Source organism: Neovison vison, chromosome 7, assembly GCF_020171115.1.
Source record: "Neovison vison isolate M4711 chromosome 7, ASM_NN_V1, whole genome shotgun sequence".
Classification (NCBI taxonomy): Eukaryota; Metazoa; Chordata; class Mammalia; order Carnivora; family Mustelidae; genus Neogale; species Neogale vison.
In genome coordinates, this window is record NC_058097.1 from 165,151,127 (window position 1) to 165,163,962 (window position 12,836).

Sequence of the window (12,836 nt, forward strand, 5' to 3'; positions counted from 1 at the left end):
TTCAAGGTCTCCTTGTATCAGACCCTTATCTGAGGCTGCCCCCCAGCAAGGCAGGGTGGCGGGGGATGGTGGGGGGGAGACTTCTACTAAAGCTTGAGCTTGGGCTGGAGAGAAGCTTGAGGCAGGGGCCCAGAGCACCCTAGCTCCAGCTTCGGGCATTGGCCTGAAAGGCAGAGGAAGCCATCCTGGGCCTGTTGGACTGGCTGGGCAGTTCATGCATGCCTGGGAGTGCCTCGCGGGCTCACTTGGGGTGCATGCTGACTGGAGTGGGAAGGCTGGGCGGGAGAGATCATGGGTTTTTCTAGAGCAAGAGTTGGTTAGCCTGTGGCCATTCACAACTGCTCCAGTATTTGAAGTGGTTCAACAATGCACCAGGAGAAAACGCAGAATTCAAAGTCCAGGGCAAACCCAAACCCAGGAGAGGAGAGGCAGCCTGCACTGAGATGGGGATGTCCTTCTGGTCACTGGTGCTTAGTGGGCCCACTGGATCCAGGCTGGCCCCTGCTTCCTTGCCCTGCCTGGAGGTCCCTCGGACCCCAGTGCGGCCTATACAGCTGCCCGCATGGCGCTGCATGGGGGAGGGCTGCGGGCATGGGGCAGGCCCATCCCAGGCACCTTCCGTGGATAGGCCCAATGCTCCCTTTCTCAACTGGCTTTTTCCTGGGGGGATGCTCTAGAATCCAAGGAGCAGGGGCGGCCAGAGGGAGGCAGGGGGAAAGCAGGGAGGCTTTGTGGCTGTGCTCTGCCTGGTAAGGTCTCCTGGGCAGCCTGTCTCCTTCACCTTGAATGGTGGCTCAATCTGGGTGGCCTAAAAGAGCAGAAGAGTCTCTTCGCTGTGCTTCCAGAAGCCCAGGGAGAGTGGGACAGAAGAAGCCCCACCTCCCTGTAGTGGCCAAGGGAGCCCAGCGGCAGCCACTGTCCACAGGTGGGACCCGCTCCCCAGTCCCACAGAAGCGGGGGTGCCAGAGTCTCTGGGAGGCACCGAGGGTGAAGTGCCCCCACCCACATCCACCCGGCCCTGTTCTCACGGAGTCATGACAGCGCTGAGGACTTGCTTCTCTCTGGAGAATCGCAGTGCCTAAGCCACGCGCAGAGTAGGGAAGTTAGGGACCCGACACGGTCCCCAGGAGGGAGAAAGAGAGGCGCACTGGGCCGGCTCACTGCATGGGAAAACCAAGCCAGCTGGAGAAGAATCTGCCTGCCTCTGCATGCGTCTGCTCTGTCTTTCCTCCTCCTTCCTTAAAAACTAAGTACCAAGCGGGATGGGAAAGCCGAGAAGAGAAGCTCAAGTGTTAATTGTATTCTTTACATACAGATCTTTGCAAAGAAAGCCCTGTCATTGCTAAGTATATGCCGACAGAGGCTGTGAGAGTGACTTGACCAGGCGGCTTGGCCGAGGACACTGGTGGCTATTAAGCATCTGGGTGGACCAGCAGCCCCTCCTCACCCTCGGACAGAGTAAATTCACGCCAATGCAGGTTTGCCGGACGAGTCCGAGTGGCCCAGGTCTTGTACTAGGACGGACGTAGCTTTTTCTACGGCCAAATGGTAACTGACCGTAGAGGATTTCTTTTCCTTTTTTTCCTTTTCTTTTTCTTTCCTTTCCTTTTCTTTCTTTTTCTTCTTCTTCTTTTTTTTTAACCTTTTATTTTATTCGGGGCGGGGGGTGGAGGGGTTCCTTAGCATGACTTGCATGAAGTTAAACAGAAAACCCAGCAAACCAAACCCACCGACCCTCCTGCAACTGTCATGATCACCCTAAACAACTACAACAACAAGAAAAAAAAAAAAAGCAAAAAGTCCTCTATTTTCTTTCCAAGCTCTTTACTTTGACACACGTTGCTGGAGCCAGACTGTATCAGCGTTTGGTAGAAACCTGTACGTTTCTGGGGGCCGGGGGGAGGGGTGGGGACTGGGAATGGATGGATGGCTTCCCTTTTTGTACACGAGCTTGAGAGTCAAGGTTCCCAAAAGGGCAGTCGGTCAGTCATCGGTCATATTGACCTCACCTTCATAGTTCATCTCTCACGCGGAAACCGAGAACTTTGCTCCAAGTAGAATTGTGGAAACACGCACTGCGGCTTTCTTCCCTCTCTGTCTGGCATGCTTGTGACCCAGCGGACGTCTCCCCAAGACCCCTGACAGCGGCTAGTCTAGGTTGATTCTATCATCTTCTTGGTGTGTAGACCCAGTGTGACCAGCTCCCATAACAAGTTGTTCATAGTAAATAATCAACACCGTGCGGATCTTCCGAGTGTTACCTTAGAACACCAAAATCAGGACCACGGGAGGGGCAGCCCCCCTCCACCTTTATTAAGGCACAACCTGGCATTGTATGCAATTTAGTACTTCAGAGTAAAAAACTGCATGCCCAATGTGATGCAAAGACGATTCTAGCATGAAATAAATTTTGTATCATGGTTTCTGTATAGTCTAAAGCAGATTTGTTTTCCTGAAGCAATTGGAGGTTTGCAGAGACCCACTTCTGCATCTTGAATAAATATAGTATTTTCCCAACAGAAACAGAGGACAGTAGCTTGGCTTTGATCTGATTCTAAAATTAGTGGTGGGGTGGGGGGTGGGGAAGGATGATATTTTTGAAAAACACATGCTTGAGTTGAAAAAAAAAAATGCAACATCTCGAGCTTTCACTGCAGCTCGCCACATTTCCTGGAAAGAGAGCAATGCTGCTTTAGCTCAACACCCTCCCCTCCTCGGGCCCCGGCCCTCCATAATAAAAAGCTGACTTTTGAGATGAAGCATGGATTCGGGTTTTTATTGCCTTGGGTAGGGTTGCGATGTGCCTATAGTCAGGCCTGCTGGGCTGGGCTAGGGTAAACTGAGGGGCTGGCTGTCCTCCTGCTGGGAAAAAGCAGGTTCTTCCTGTTTGGTGTGGGGAGGGAGATCGTTCTCAGAAGGCTTGGAGCAAAGACTTGACCCCAAAAGGAGCATGTCCTCTGGTGGGGTTCAGTGACGGGGAAACTTCTCTGCGAGTCGTGCCATACTGACAAGTCCTTGAACCTGACCGTGTCAGAGCTCCCAGCCCCTGTGCAGACATTAGCCACCCCCTCCCAGGGCCGTTCATGCATCTGATGGTGGCAGAGGCAGGGGTCTGACTGACAGGTCTGGGTGCCCTACCCTGCAGCACCCTGCTGGGTCCAGTCCACCAGACCCCCTGCACGCATCTCACTCAGCCGAGAGGCGTCTTGAAGGCGAGGAGCCCTCTTTCGGGGATCTGGATTTATGTGGGTTGTTCACTTGGTTTCTCAAGGGGAATAGAGTAGGGACTGGGGTTCCAATTCTTTTTTTATCCATTGGAGAATCCAGGAATGTTTGGGTGGAAAGTCCCTAGCGGTCATGGCAGTCAGCCTTTGAGCATTTTATAGATGAGGAAGTGAGGTCTGCACAGGAGAATGCAGGAGAATGGACTTCCCAGGGCCACAACCAAGTGGGTGTCAGTCTCCCCAGACTTCGGCTCCCTTGATACCCCCAGCATGGCCTGGGTCAGCAGTCAGATGGGTGGGTGGGAAGCTGAAGGTGGGTGTGAATTCTCCTCCAGCAGTGCCTTGCCCTCTCAGAGCCTTTGCCTGTGGGGCCTGGGAACCAAGGGTGCGGGGTCAGTGGGGCAATGAGTACAATAAGGCCCAAGGGGTCATGCAGCCAAAGAGCTGCCAAGTCACACCGTGTGCGTCACAGCCGTTCACAAGTATCGGGACGTGAGAGCCAAGCAGCCTCAGTGGCCGCAGGGAACATCATGTTCACCCTGCCTAGGAGTCAGCCTTGTTCCTCTGGTGGACCCAAGAGGTCTGAACACGAAGCCATTTGCAGTGTGGGTTCTCTGGGACAGAATAGCTGACGGGGAAAGGAGACGAACATACATGGGACGTCTGCTGAATGGGCGGGGTGTGGGGGGGTTCGTCTGGGAAAGAGCCCACAGTAATTCCACCTGCCCATTTTAGAGGCAAGAGGACAGGTGCAGAGAGGTAAAGGAACTGGCCCAGTGGCACACAGCTAGGGAAAGATGAAGGACGATTTTCACCCAGGTGGGCTGCTCTAGGGCTCGGGTGAAGCCATCTCAAGCTAACTGGGGCCTTCTTGCGGCTAGAGCCCAGAACCGAAAAGATCACTAGCAGCGCTGGTCCTGAATCCCAGGGCACTCAGGACCTGGCCTCCTGCCCTCCTTCATGAAGCGCCGTGGGCATGAGCGAAGTGGCCACTTTACACGCTGCTCAGAACCTTCCACACATCTGGCCACCTCACTCTTCTGCTTGAACATCTGCCCTCGCCCCCCGCCGACCGTCCCACCTCGTCCCACATGCTGACTGCCAGTTCCCATCTGTTACTAAGTCTCTTTCTGCGGGAAGTGGCAGGAGCCTGGGGTGGCGGGGGGAGGGGGCAAGTGGGATAGGGGGCGGGGAGAGCACTTTCCTCTGAGCCCCAGGCCCGGATTCACCTTTGGAAGCCCGGTCTCATCTAGTTTGGATTTGACAGCTACTGGGGCCAAGAAGGTGGGGGATCAAGGGAAGAGGCCCAGGTTGGGGTTTGTGTGGCAGACAGGTGAGGGTGTGAACAGCCCGCTAACACCTGGAACTTGGGGACAGCACAGTCACCGCAAACACCAGACGCAGGACCTGCAAGCACACCGTGGGGCTCACACCCCTGTTCTGCTCCCTTCCTTCTCACGCGGGAGGAACTTGGAGGCCCATCTACTTGGCCTATCAGAAAAGAAGTAATTTTTTAAAATGAGTGGGTATTTGCTCCAGTTGCCTCCTAAGGCGCATTAGCTAACCGGGTGGAGGATACTGACCTTAAATTTCAACTGGTTAGAACGCACAACACAGTTCCCACACACGTGGAAGAGATAAACAGAGGCCAGGCGGGTGTGAGGGATCGGACCCCCTTGTTGAGCCTCCTCAGCCCTGGTGGCCCTAAGAGTGTGCTCCTCGGTTCCTTCGTGAACACTTACCGGGCACTTCCTCTGTATCAGGGCCCATCCTCGGTGAAGGGGTTCCAGAGTCCACCAAGATTCTGTCCCTTGCTCTCAAGGAGCTCAGGATCTATTTGGAATGAGGCGCATGGACATCTACAAGTCCGAGAATGACCACAGGAATCAAAGGGTCCAGAAAACATCTGGGTGACACTGTTGACAGCCCCAGGAGCTCCTGGGCACTCATCAGGCCCAGTGGACAGGCTTGCAGAAAGCCCGGTGGCTGCCATAGGGAAGGCAGACGAAGGAAGTGAAGGGGACGGAACCGTGTGCGTTGTTGTCGAGAGCTGGGAATCATTCACTCCCCCATATGGGGATGGTCTGTGCCCCGCAGGCTTGCCAGAACGGTCTGAGTCAGCTTCTGAGCCAGAGTCTGAAGCAGGCCTGCCCCTGTTCCAGGCTGGGAAGGAGCCCCGAGACGCTTCCTTCTTATACCCACGGGGAGGGCCTCGGGAGAGGCACCAGGGCTCAGCAGAAGACTTGGAACTGGGGATTCTTCCAGCCGGTGCTGACGGAGGTGGGAGGGAACCCTGGGCCACCACACTGCCGGAGAGAGTGTGTTGGCTCCTTGTGAGCAGTAAGCCTGTCTAGGAGTATGGGCCTGAGTACTATGGGGATGGGACAGTTTTCTGGCCGATGCGTCTGATGCCGATCATTCGCCTGTAGGCCTGGAGGTGGGGGCGGCAGTAACTGCGGGCTTGCTTCAGGACGGGTCATCTCTGGGCCATGCAACTGCCCCATTTTTGAGGGTGTGGGAGCCTGGGCAAGAGCAGCTCAGGTGCACAGAGATGGCTTTACCATTGCAGAAGTGCCTAGAGGCCGTTCTAGCCTCTACTGGTTGTGGGAGGTGGGCACCCAAGGCTATGCTGGCCAGGGCAGTGCGGTTTTCTAGGATACAATACCTGGAGAGGGCTCCACGCACTGGTGTTCAAGGGCAGCCAGTGGCTGTGTGTGGTCTCTAGGTTCAGACCTGGAGAGCTCAGGACTGTCGTCATCCCCACTCCACGGAGCTGGACCCTCTCCTCATCTCAGGGGTGCCCCTCGTCTGCCCCCCTGGTTTAGCTCAAAGCTCTGAATGGGTCACCTCCCACTCAGGACCCTGGGCCAGGAGTGAGGTATGTGACCCCTTTCCCTTTACAGGCCTCTGTTTCTCCAAATGAATAATGAAAAGTGTTGGATAAGACCAGTGATTTCAAAACTTTCTCAAAGACCCCTTGTCAATTCTGTGTGAAGCCCAGTATATAATATAGATGAAAATAAAGCTGCTGTGGATAACGTGGGGGGCGGGGACCTGGACCTCTGTCCACATGGCTTTCCTCACCCACAGCCCACCCAGGTGGCCACTGAATTCTCAGGAGATGTCTATGGTTCTAACAAATGCACTTTGAAGGCCACTAGGCTAGAAGGTCATCTTGCCGGTCCTCTGCTCTGATGTCCTGGGGTTTTGTCACTTCCTAGAGCCTAGCCCTCACAGACCCCACAGACCAAGACCCCTGAGTCACAGAGGGAAGGTGGTGTGAACAGGCCACGGGCTGGGCTACCTAGCTAGCGACACTGCCACACAGTCCCCCAGGGAAAGCCATTTTCCAAGGCAGAGGGACAGGCACTATGTCTCCCCACCAAGCCACAGCTGCCACCTAGGGAAGCCTGGGGCCTGTGGTCTGGCCTGGTCCCCATTTTACCTGAAGGCCCTCCTCCTGCAGAGGCAAGGAGGGCAGACAGGCAGATATCAGGGGTTAGGGGTAGACTCCCCTGCCCATGCTGTGGCCCGTCCCTCTTCATCGGAAACTACACAGCTTAGCTGTTAGTTATACAGACCAGGTCCGGGATCCTGCCTGGCTCGGATGGAGACACCGATCTTCTGAGAGCTCGCTAGGTCTAGATTCCCTTGTCCGTCCCAGGCATCTCCTCTGTCAGGCCTTCCCAGGAGTCCTGCCTCTTCCTCCACTCTCTTATCTCCACTTCCTTCCAGCCCCCCGTCCAGAGCCTTCTCCTTTCTCCCTTCACCTAGTCACCAGGACAAGAACTGCTCCCTGTCCGGGCACCCACCTGCCTGACTCAGTCTCCTTGAACCAACAAACTAATGCTCCAGGCGCTGAGAATCGAAGGCTGGGGGACCGTAACCAGCCCAGGGGATGGGGCTGGGCTTTCTGTCCCCACCAAGTGAAGACAGACTGGAGCTTGCTGTTTTCCATGTCCTTTGGCGATTCTAGTTTAAATGTCACTCAGAGACCTGACTCCCCAGTCAGGCAACCCACTTGGGTTCTTGTTATTGCTCTCAAGAGGATCCTTGTTCCCATCTGTCTGTGTCCTTGAACCCCAGACACTGGCCAGGTGGCCTCTCATCGCTCTGGCCCGTGGTCAGCCCAACCACAGTGCCTCCACAGCCCTTCTCAGGCCAACCCCACAAGTTGACCAAGCAATCCTCTGGGAACACAATGGGTGGGAAAAGTCACTTTATTAAAGGGCCTCTGTCACAAGCCCCTCATTTTTTGACCTGCCATATTGGCTTTGGGCAGAAGCTTCTGGATGCCTTTCCTTCCAATTTCTCTCTTTGTCCATGGCTTCCTGAGATTCAGCATCTTCAGTGGCATCCAGGGAAGAGCCAGCGACCTTGGGGTGTTGGCCCAACTCAGGGAGGGCTGGCAGCTGGCAGAGGGCCAGGGAGTGGCCAGCCCCACAGCCCACGAGGAGTCCCAGTGACGACCGCAGAGCCTGCACGGGCTTCGGGGCCCAGATATTGTCTTCAGAGCCATCCCCGCACATGCCGTGCTCGTTCCAGCCCCAAGAGTAACACGTCCCTCCTGTGAAAGAGAGAGAAGTCCGCTCTAGAAGAGGTTTGGAGAACAGGGCCGAATGCTCACGTTGGGGGTGCAGGGAGACCATAAATCCCAGTTTATACACAAGGAAACCAAAGCTCAACCACACTTGGTGGCACGCTCAGCACCCCTGCTTCCACCCTGCCCCCCCAGAGCAGTGTCTCCCACTCCTGTCAACCTGCAACTGTCGCTGCCCCAAACCTGGCCCTCCTCGTCCTCAGCCCTTCCCTCACGGTAACCTCTTCTACCACCAGCCCCGACCCTCCATGATCCTAGACCTGCCAACTCTGCCTTCAGAAAAACTTTGTTCAAACCCTTCCGTGTCCCCCCCCCATCTCCACTGCCATCCCCTGAGCCCGACACCATTCTCCCTCATGTGCAGCCACGCCAACAGCCAACAGACTAGCTGGGCCAGTCACCATCCACCCCAACCTTCACAGAGCATGTAGGTGATCTAGTGGTCACATGAGTACCCTGCTCAAAAGTCTTCAGTGACTTTCCGTGTCCTTAAAGGTCTTTCCTTGGCCCACGAGGCCCTGAGTGATCTGGTTCCTGACTATCTTGCTGGCGTCCCCTGACGCAACTCTCTCCCTCACCCACTGCATTCCAGAACCCTGCCTTCTTTCACATCGTTACACAGGCCTCACAGGGCCTTCCTTTCTCTTGAAGCCCTCTTTTTACTGGGCTCCAGACCTCCTTGTCCTTTATTTTATTTACTTTTTAAATTTTGTTTATTTATTTATCTGACAGAGAGAGATCACAAGTAGGCAGAGAGCCAGGCAGAGAGAGAGGGGAAAGCAGGCTCCCCACTGAGCAGAGGGACTAATGCGGGGCTCGATCCCAGGATCCTGAGACCATGACCAAAGCCGAAGGCAGAGGCTTTAACCCACTGAACCACCCAGGCGCCCCCTCCTCATCCTTTAGATCCCAGTTAAATGTGGCTCTGCAGCCAGAGTCCCTGGCCACCCATTCCAACTTGGATTCCTGTTATCACCCTTGGACTCTCCCCTCATGGGGACCCTGGCACTCTGTAGTAAAGAGATGACTTGTGTGGTGATGTGTGCACTGTTCTCTCTCACCGGCCTGTCTGCTCTACAGGGACGGAAGGACGGGGTATGTTCTGTTCACTGCTGGATCCCTAGCCTGGTACACAGTTGGTGCTCAGTAAGGGCTCACGGATGGGGAAAAGATTGAATGAACTGAGTCATACAGCCAGAGAGTTTGCAGGCCAGCATTCAAGCACAGATTTCTCTGACAGCCAGTGATGCCCACACCCCAGCATACATGCTCTTCCTAGCTTTTAGATCCTTCCCCAGGGCCAAACTCACTCATATTTTTCTATAGTCATTAAAAAAAATTTGTCCAGTTTATTAAACTGTCCAGTTTATTAAGCTAATACATCCTCATGACGAAATGGAAAATGACAAAACAGAAAATACGGATGGGTATAAAGAAAAAGCAGACTTTGAGTTTTGCCACTAGTATGAATATATTAATCTCTTGCAAGACCTTCAATTTGTGAAATTTGTAAATATTTGTGCATATGTTGTCCTGCTTTCGTCCCTTACTATTATAACACAACTATTCAAAAAGTAAATTAAAAAAAATTCTTTGAGGGGCACCTGGGTGGCTCAGTTGTCGGGCGTCTGCCTTCGGCTCAGGTCAGATCTTGGGGTCCTGGGATCTAGTCCCAGATCAGGCTCCCTGCTCAGCGGGAAGCCTGCTTCTCCCTCTCCCACTCCCTCTGCTTGTGTTCTCTCTCTCGCTGTGCCTCTCTCTCTGTCAAATAAATTAAATCTTTAAAAAAAATTGTTCAAAATTTTGAAACAGTTCAATATCCAGAAAGGTACAAAAAATAATTTAACAGAAAAGACACATACTCCATCCAGACTTAGAACATTAGTCAACATTTTGCTGTATCGGCTTCAACCCTTCCCTTAAAAAAAAAAAAAAAATCAACGTAAAGATACAGCTTAACCCCCATCTCCCATTCTTGCCCTGTAGCCACTTCTCCCAGCAAAGACCCGCTCTTTCGAAGCCAGTGTTCATTACTGGTGTGCTTGTTTTACACTTTCTACCTATATGTCCTTAAATACTACGCAATATTTTTAGTTTGTTTTAAAGACTTACATAAATAGTATCGTTGAGATATCTTTTTTATACTTGCTCTTCACACTGAGCATTGTTTTTTAAAATTTATCTGAGCTGATAGTTAGGGATCTGGCTCATTATTTCAACTACGCAGAGTATCGCATTAGGTAGAAGTCAGATTTTCCTTGTCCATTTCCCTCCTGATGGACAGTTCTTTAATGAGAACTGTTATTTTATTACACAATATTATGTATAATGTACATATTCTACAACAAGAGGAATATTGCTGCTATTATAAGCAGCACTACCATGAACGGTCTTGACCATGTCTCCTTGTACCAAGTGGTGTTTGTGCAGGGTTGGTCCCTAGAAGCATGAGGGTAGTGGACCGAAGTCCATGTTTGGATTTCGGTCTGGCCCCACAGCTGTCCACAGCGTCCGCGGTCATGTCCAGCCCCATCAGTGATGGGCCTGAACGCTTCCTCTATCTTTGCCTCTAAACTCTTGCTATTCTGCTAAATACAATGAATGATTCTGCATTTCCCTGACTCCTAGTGAGAGGGATTGTCACTCCATGTATTGAGTTGCCTCTTCTTATGAAGGGCTTCTGCTTTTCTCTTTGTTTGCCTTTTTCTAAGTGATTTGTAAGTTTTCTTTGTGTATTCTTTTATTTACACAATTCCTCCCTGTGCTGTGCATTCTAAGTGTCTTCTCCCACAAGTCCATGGTCTGTCTCTTCACTTTGCTTATGGTATCTTTTCTTAAACAAATTCCTTTAAAATGACCATCTAATTGCATATTGTGGAGATTCAACAGTTTCCTTAACCTGTATTCAATTATCAGAGGCATAGACTGTTTCTAATTTTTCATTATTTGGAATAATCTTCCTATGAACATCTTCGCATGTGAATCTCTAACTAATTGCTTTCTCAAATTAGATTAGAATGGGAATTCCTCATCAAATGGCATGGACATTTTTGAGATTCCTGAGGGCCGTTCTGAGTGCTTCCACAGTATTTTCTCAGAAAGGTTACCAGAATACAACCAAGTCTACCTGCGTAAGTCTCCCTTTCACTCCAGCATGGCCCGTATTTATGGCTTATTATAATATTTAGAAATCTGCTCTGACTTGAAGACAGAAAAGGCATCTCATTGTTTTTATTGATACTTTACTGCCATTGAAACTAAAAAATAATTCTTATGTTTCTCAGATATTTGTATTTCCTCTTTTGTGTATTGTCTGCTTCATATCTTTTTTTCTGTTTAGTACAGAAGGCTTTCTGACCCGAGTATTAGACACAAGGGCCAGATGGTCTGGGTTCAAATCCCAGCTCTTCCATTTATTAGCTGAGTGACCTTGGGCAAGTTACTTAGAATCTCTGCGCCTCAGTTCATTTCATCTGTTTAATGGGGACAATAGTACTGGTACGATAAAGTTGTTTACAAGAATTAAATCAGTAAGTTTGTATAAAGTACTTAAGACAGTACCCAGCACGTAGTATTATATAAATATTTGTTATTGTTCTTGGTTAAGAAGCTTCTTGTTTTAAAGTTTGTTAAGAATATTAACTCTTTCTCTGCCATATTCAGCATAAATATTTTTTCTCAGTTTGACTTAAAATTTTGTTTGGGGTCTTTTGATATAAAACATAAGCTTTATCCTTCTTTGTAGTAAAATTCACTTATCTGCTATAGTTTCTTCTACTGCTTCTAAGAACTGAAAGCCCATCCCTATCCTATCAGGAAATACTTTTTTGATTTTTCAATAATTTGATTTTTTAAAAAAAAAAATCTTTATCCACTGAAAAATCTGTTTCACTGAACACTTTTTCACAAGGGGAGGCTGGCTGGCCCGGGACTACCCTTCCTCTTCCTTCCCCCTAGTAGGAAGGCAATCACTGGCCAAAATCTTGGGTTTGGGGAAACACAGATGTCTCCCCGTTTGGCCCACGAGTGAGGAAATGCACGCAGAGAGGATGGGCCCCGGGCTGCGGCTCCTGCAGCGACCAGCACTCTCCGCCAGGTTGGTGTGAGGCCCGAGTCGGGAAAGTGGAAGAGGCTTGGTACCTTGGGGCCTCGCTCGGCACCTGGTGTGGGCTCGGTGCCCGGCCCCGGCGAGCAGCAGCAGCTGATGGTCAGCAGGAATGGGGGCAGAGCGGGCCCGCCAGCAGGATGCGGCCCACCGGGCGGCTGGCAGGTCCCTCCCCTCCCGCCAAAGGAAACTCACTCTGAGGGGCCGGGGCAGCCAGAGGCCTGGAGCCAGGGCTTTCATGCCTACTGGGTCGAGAAGGCTGGCTGAGGGCCAGAAATGTCCTCCCCCAGTACTTCCAAAGAAGCCTCCTTGAAGTTAGGTGTTGTCTGTTCTTCCTCTCTTTTAATACGAACAACCCCGTGGGGCCGCCGCGTCTTACTGACTCTCCTCGTTTCATTGGGGACGATGCAGAGGCGCCAGGCCGAACGGCTCCAGAATCAGAGCCGACTCTGCAGAGGATACACCAGCCCTTGCCAAATTCATTCTAGAAAGGCGGATGGTAAATATTTTAGGTTTGAGAGCCTCATTTGGTTTCTGTGGCATAGTCCTATTACAACCCTTTCAAAACCCTTCTTGGCTTGCAAGGCCATCCAAAACAGGCCCCAGGTCAGATGTGCCCTGCGGGTCACCCTCTGTCAGTCCGTAGCATACCTGCAGGACATGCACTATTTGCTGTGGGCTGCACTGTGCTGTCCTGGGTCCCACAGTCCCAAACACCTGTGTGATCACAGTGCCTCTGTCCCCATCTCTGTCCCATCCCCAGGTTGCTGAGGGGAGAGGACTGCACGAGGAGACACACACAATGCCCCAGCACGGTGCCTGACACTTGGTGACAGTTCATGGCCACGTATGAAGCAGACCATGGGGAATGGAGGAAAAGGCAAGAAAGGCCATGCTAGGGTCCAAC

General features: G+C 51.8%; 2 protein-coding genes across 4 annotated transcripts in view; one reads left to right on the forward strand and one right to left on the reverse strand.

Annotated features, from left to right (window-relative positions):
* KCNC1 (potassium voltage-gated channel subfamily C member 1) overlaps positions 1-2,759 on the forward strand; it is a 42,273-nt gene extending 39,514 nt beyond the window's left edge. The window contains exon 4 of the mRNA XM_044258916.1: positions 1,316-2,759. Coding sequence (XP_044114851.1) covers positions 1,316-1,380 — 65 coding nt within the window. The 3' untranslated portion in view covers positions 1,381-2,759. The remainder of the gene's footprint in view (positions 1-1,315) is intronic.
* Positions 2,760-7,426: 4,667 nt separating this feature from the next.
* SERGEF (secretion regulating guanine nucleotide exchange factor) overlaps positions 7,427-12,836 on the reverse strand; it is a 227,113-nt gene continuing 221,703 nt past the window's right edge. For 2 of the 3 annotated variants that reach the window (XM_044258919.1, XM_044258917.1), the window contains one exon: positions 7,427-7,791. In XM_044258919.1, coding sequence (XP_044114854.1) covers positions 7,448-7,791 — 344 coding nt within the window. In that variant the 3' untranslated portion in view covers positions 7,427-7,447. The remainder of the gene's footprint in view (positions 7,792-12,836) is intronic. The other variant, XM_044258920.1, reaches the window with a different exon arrangement.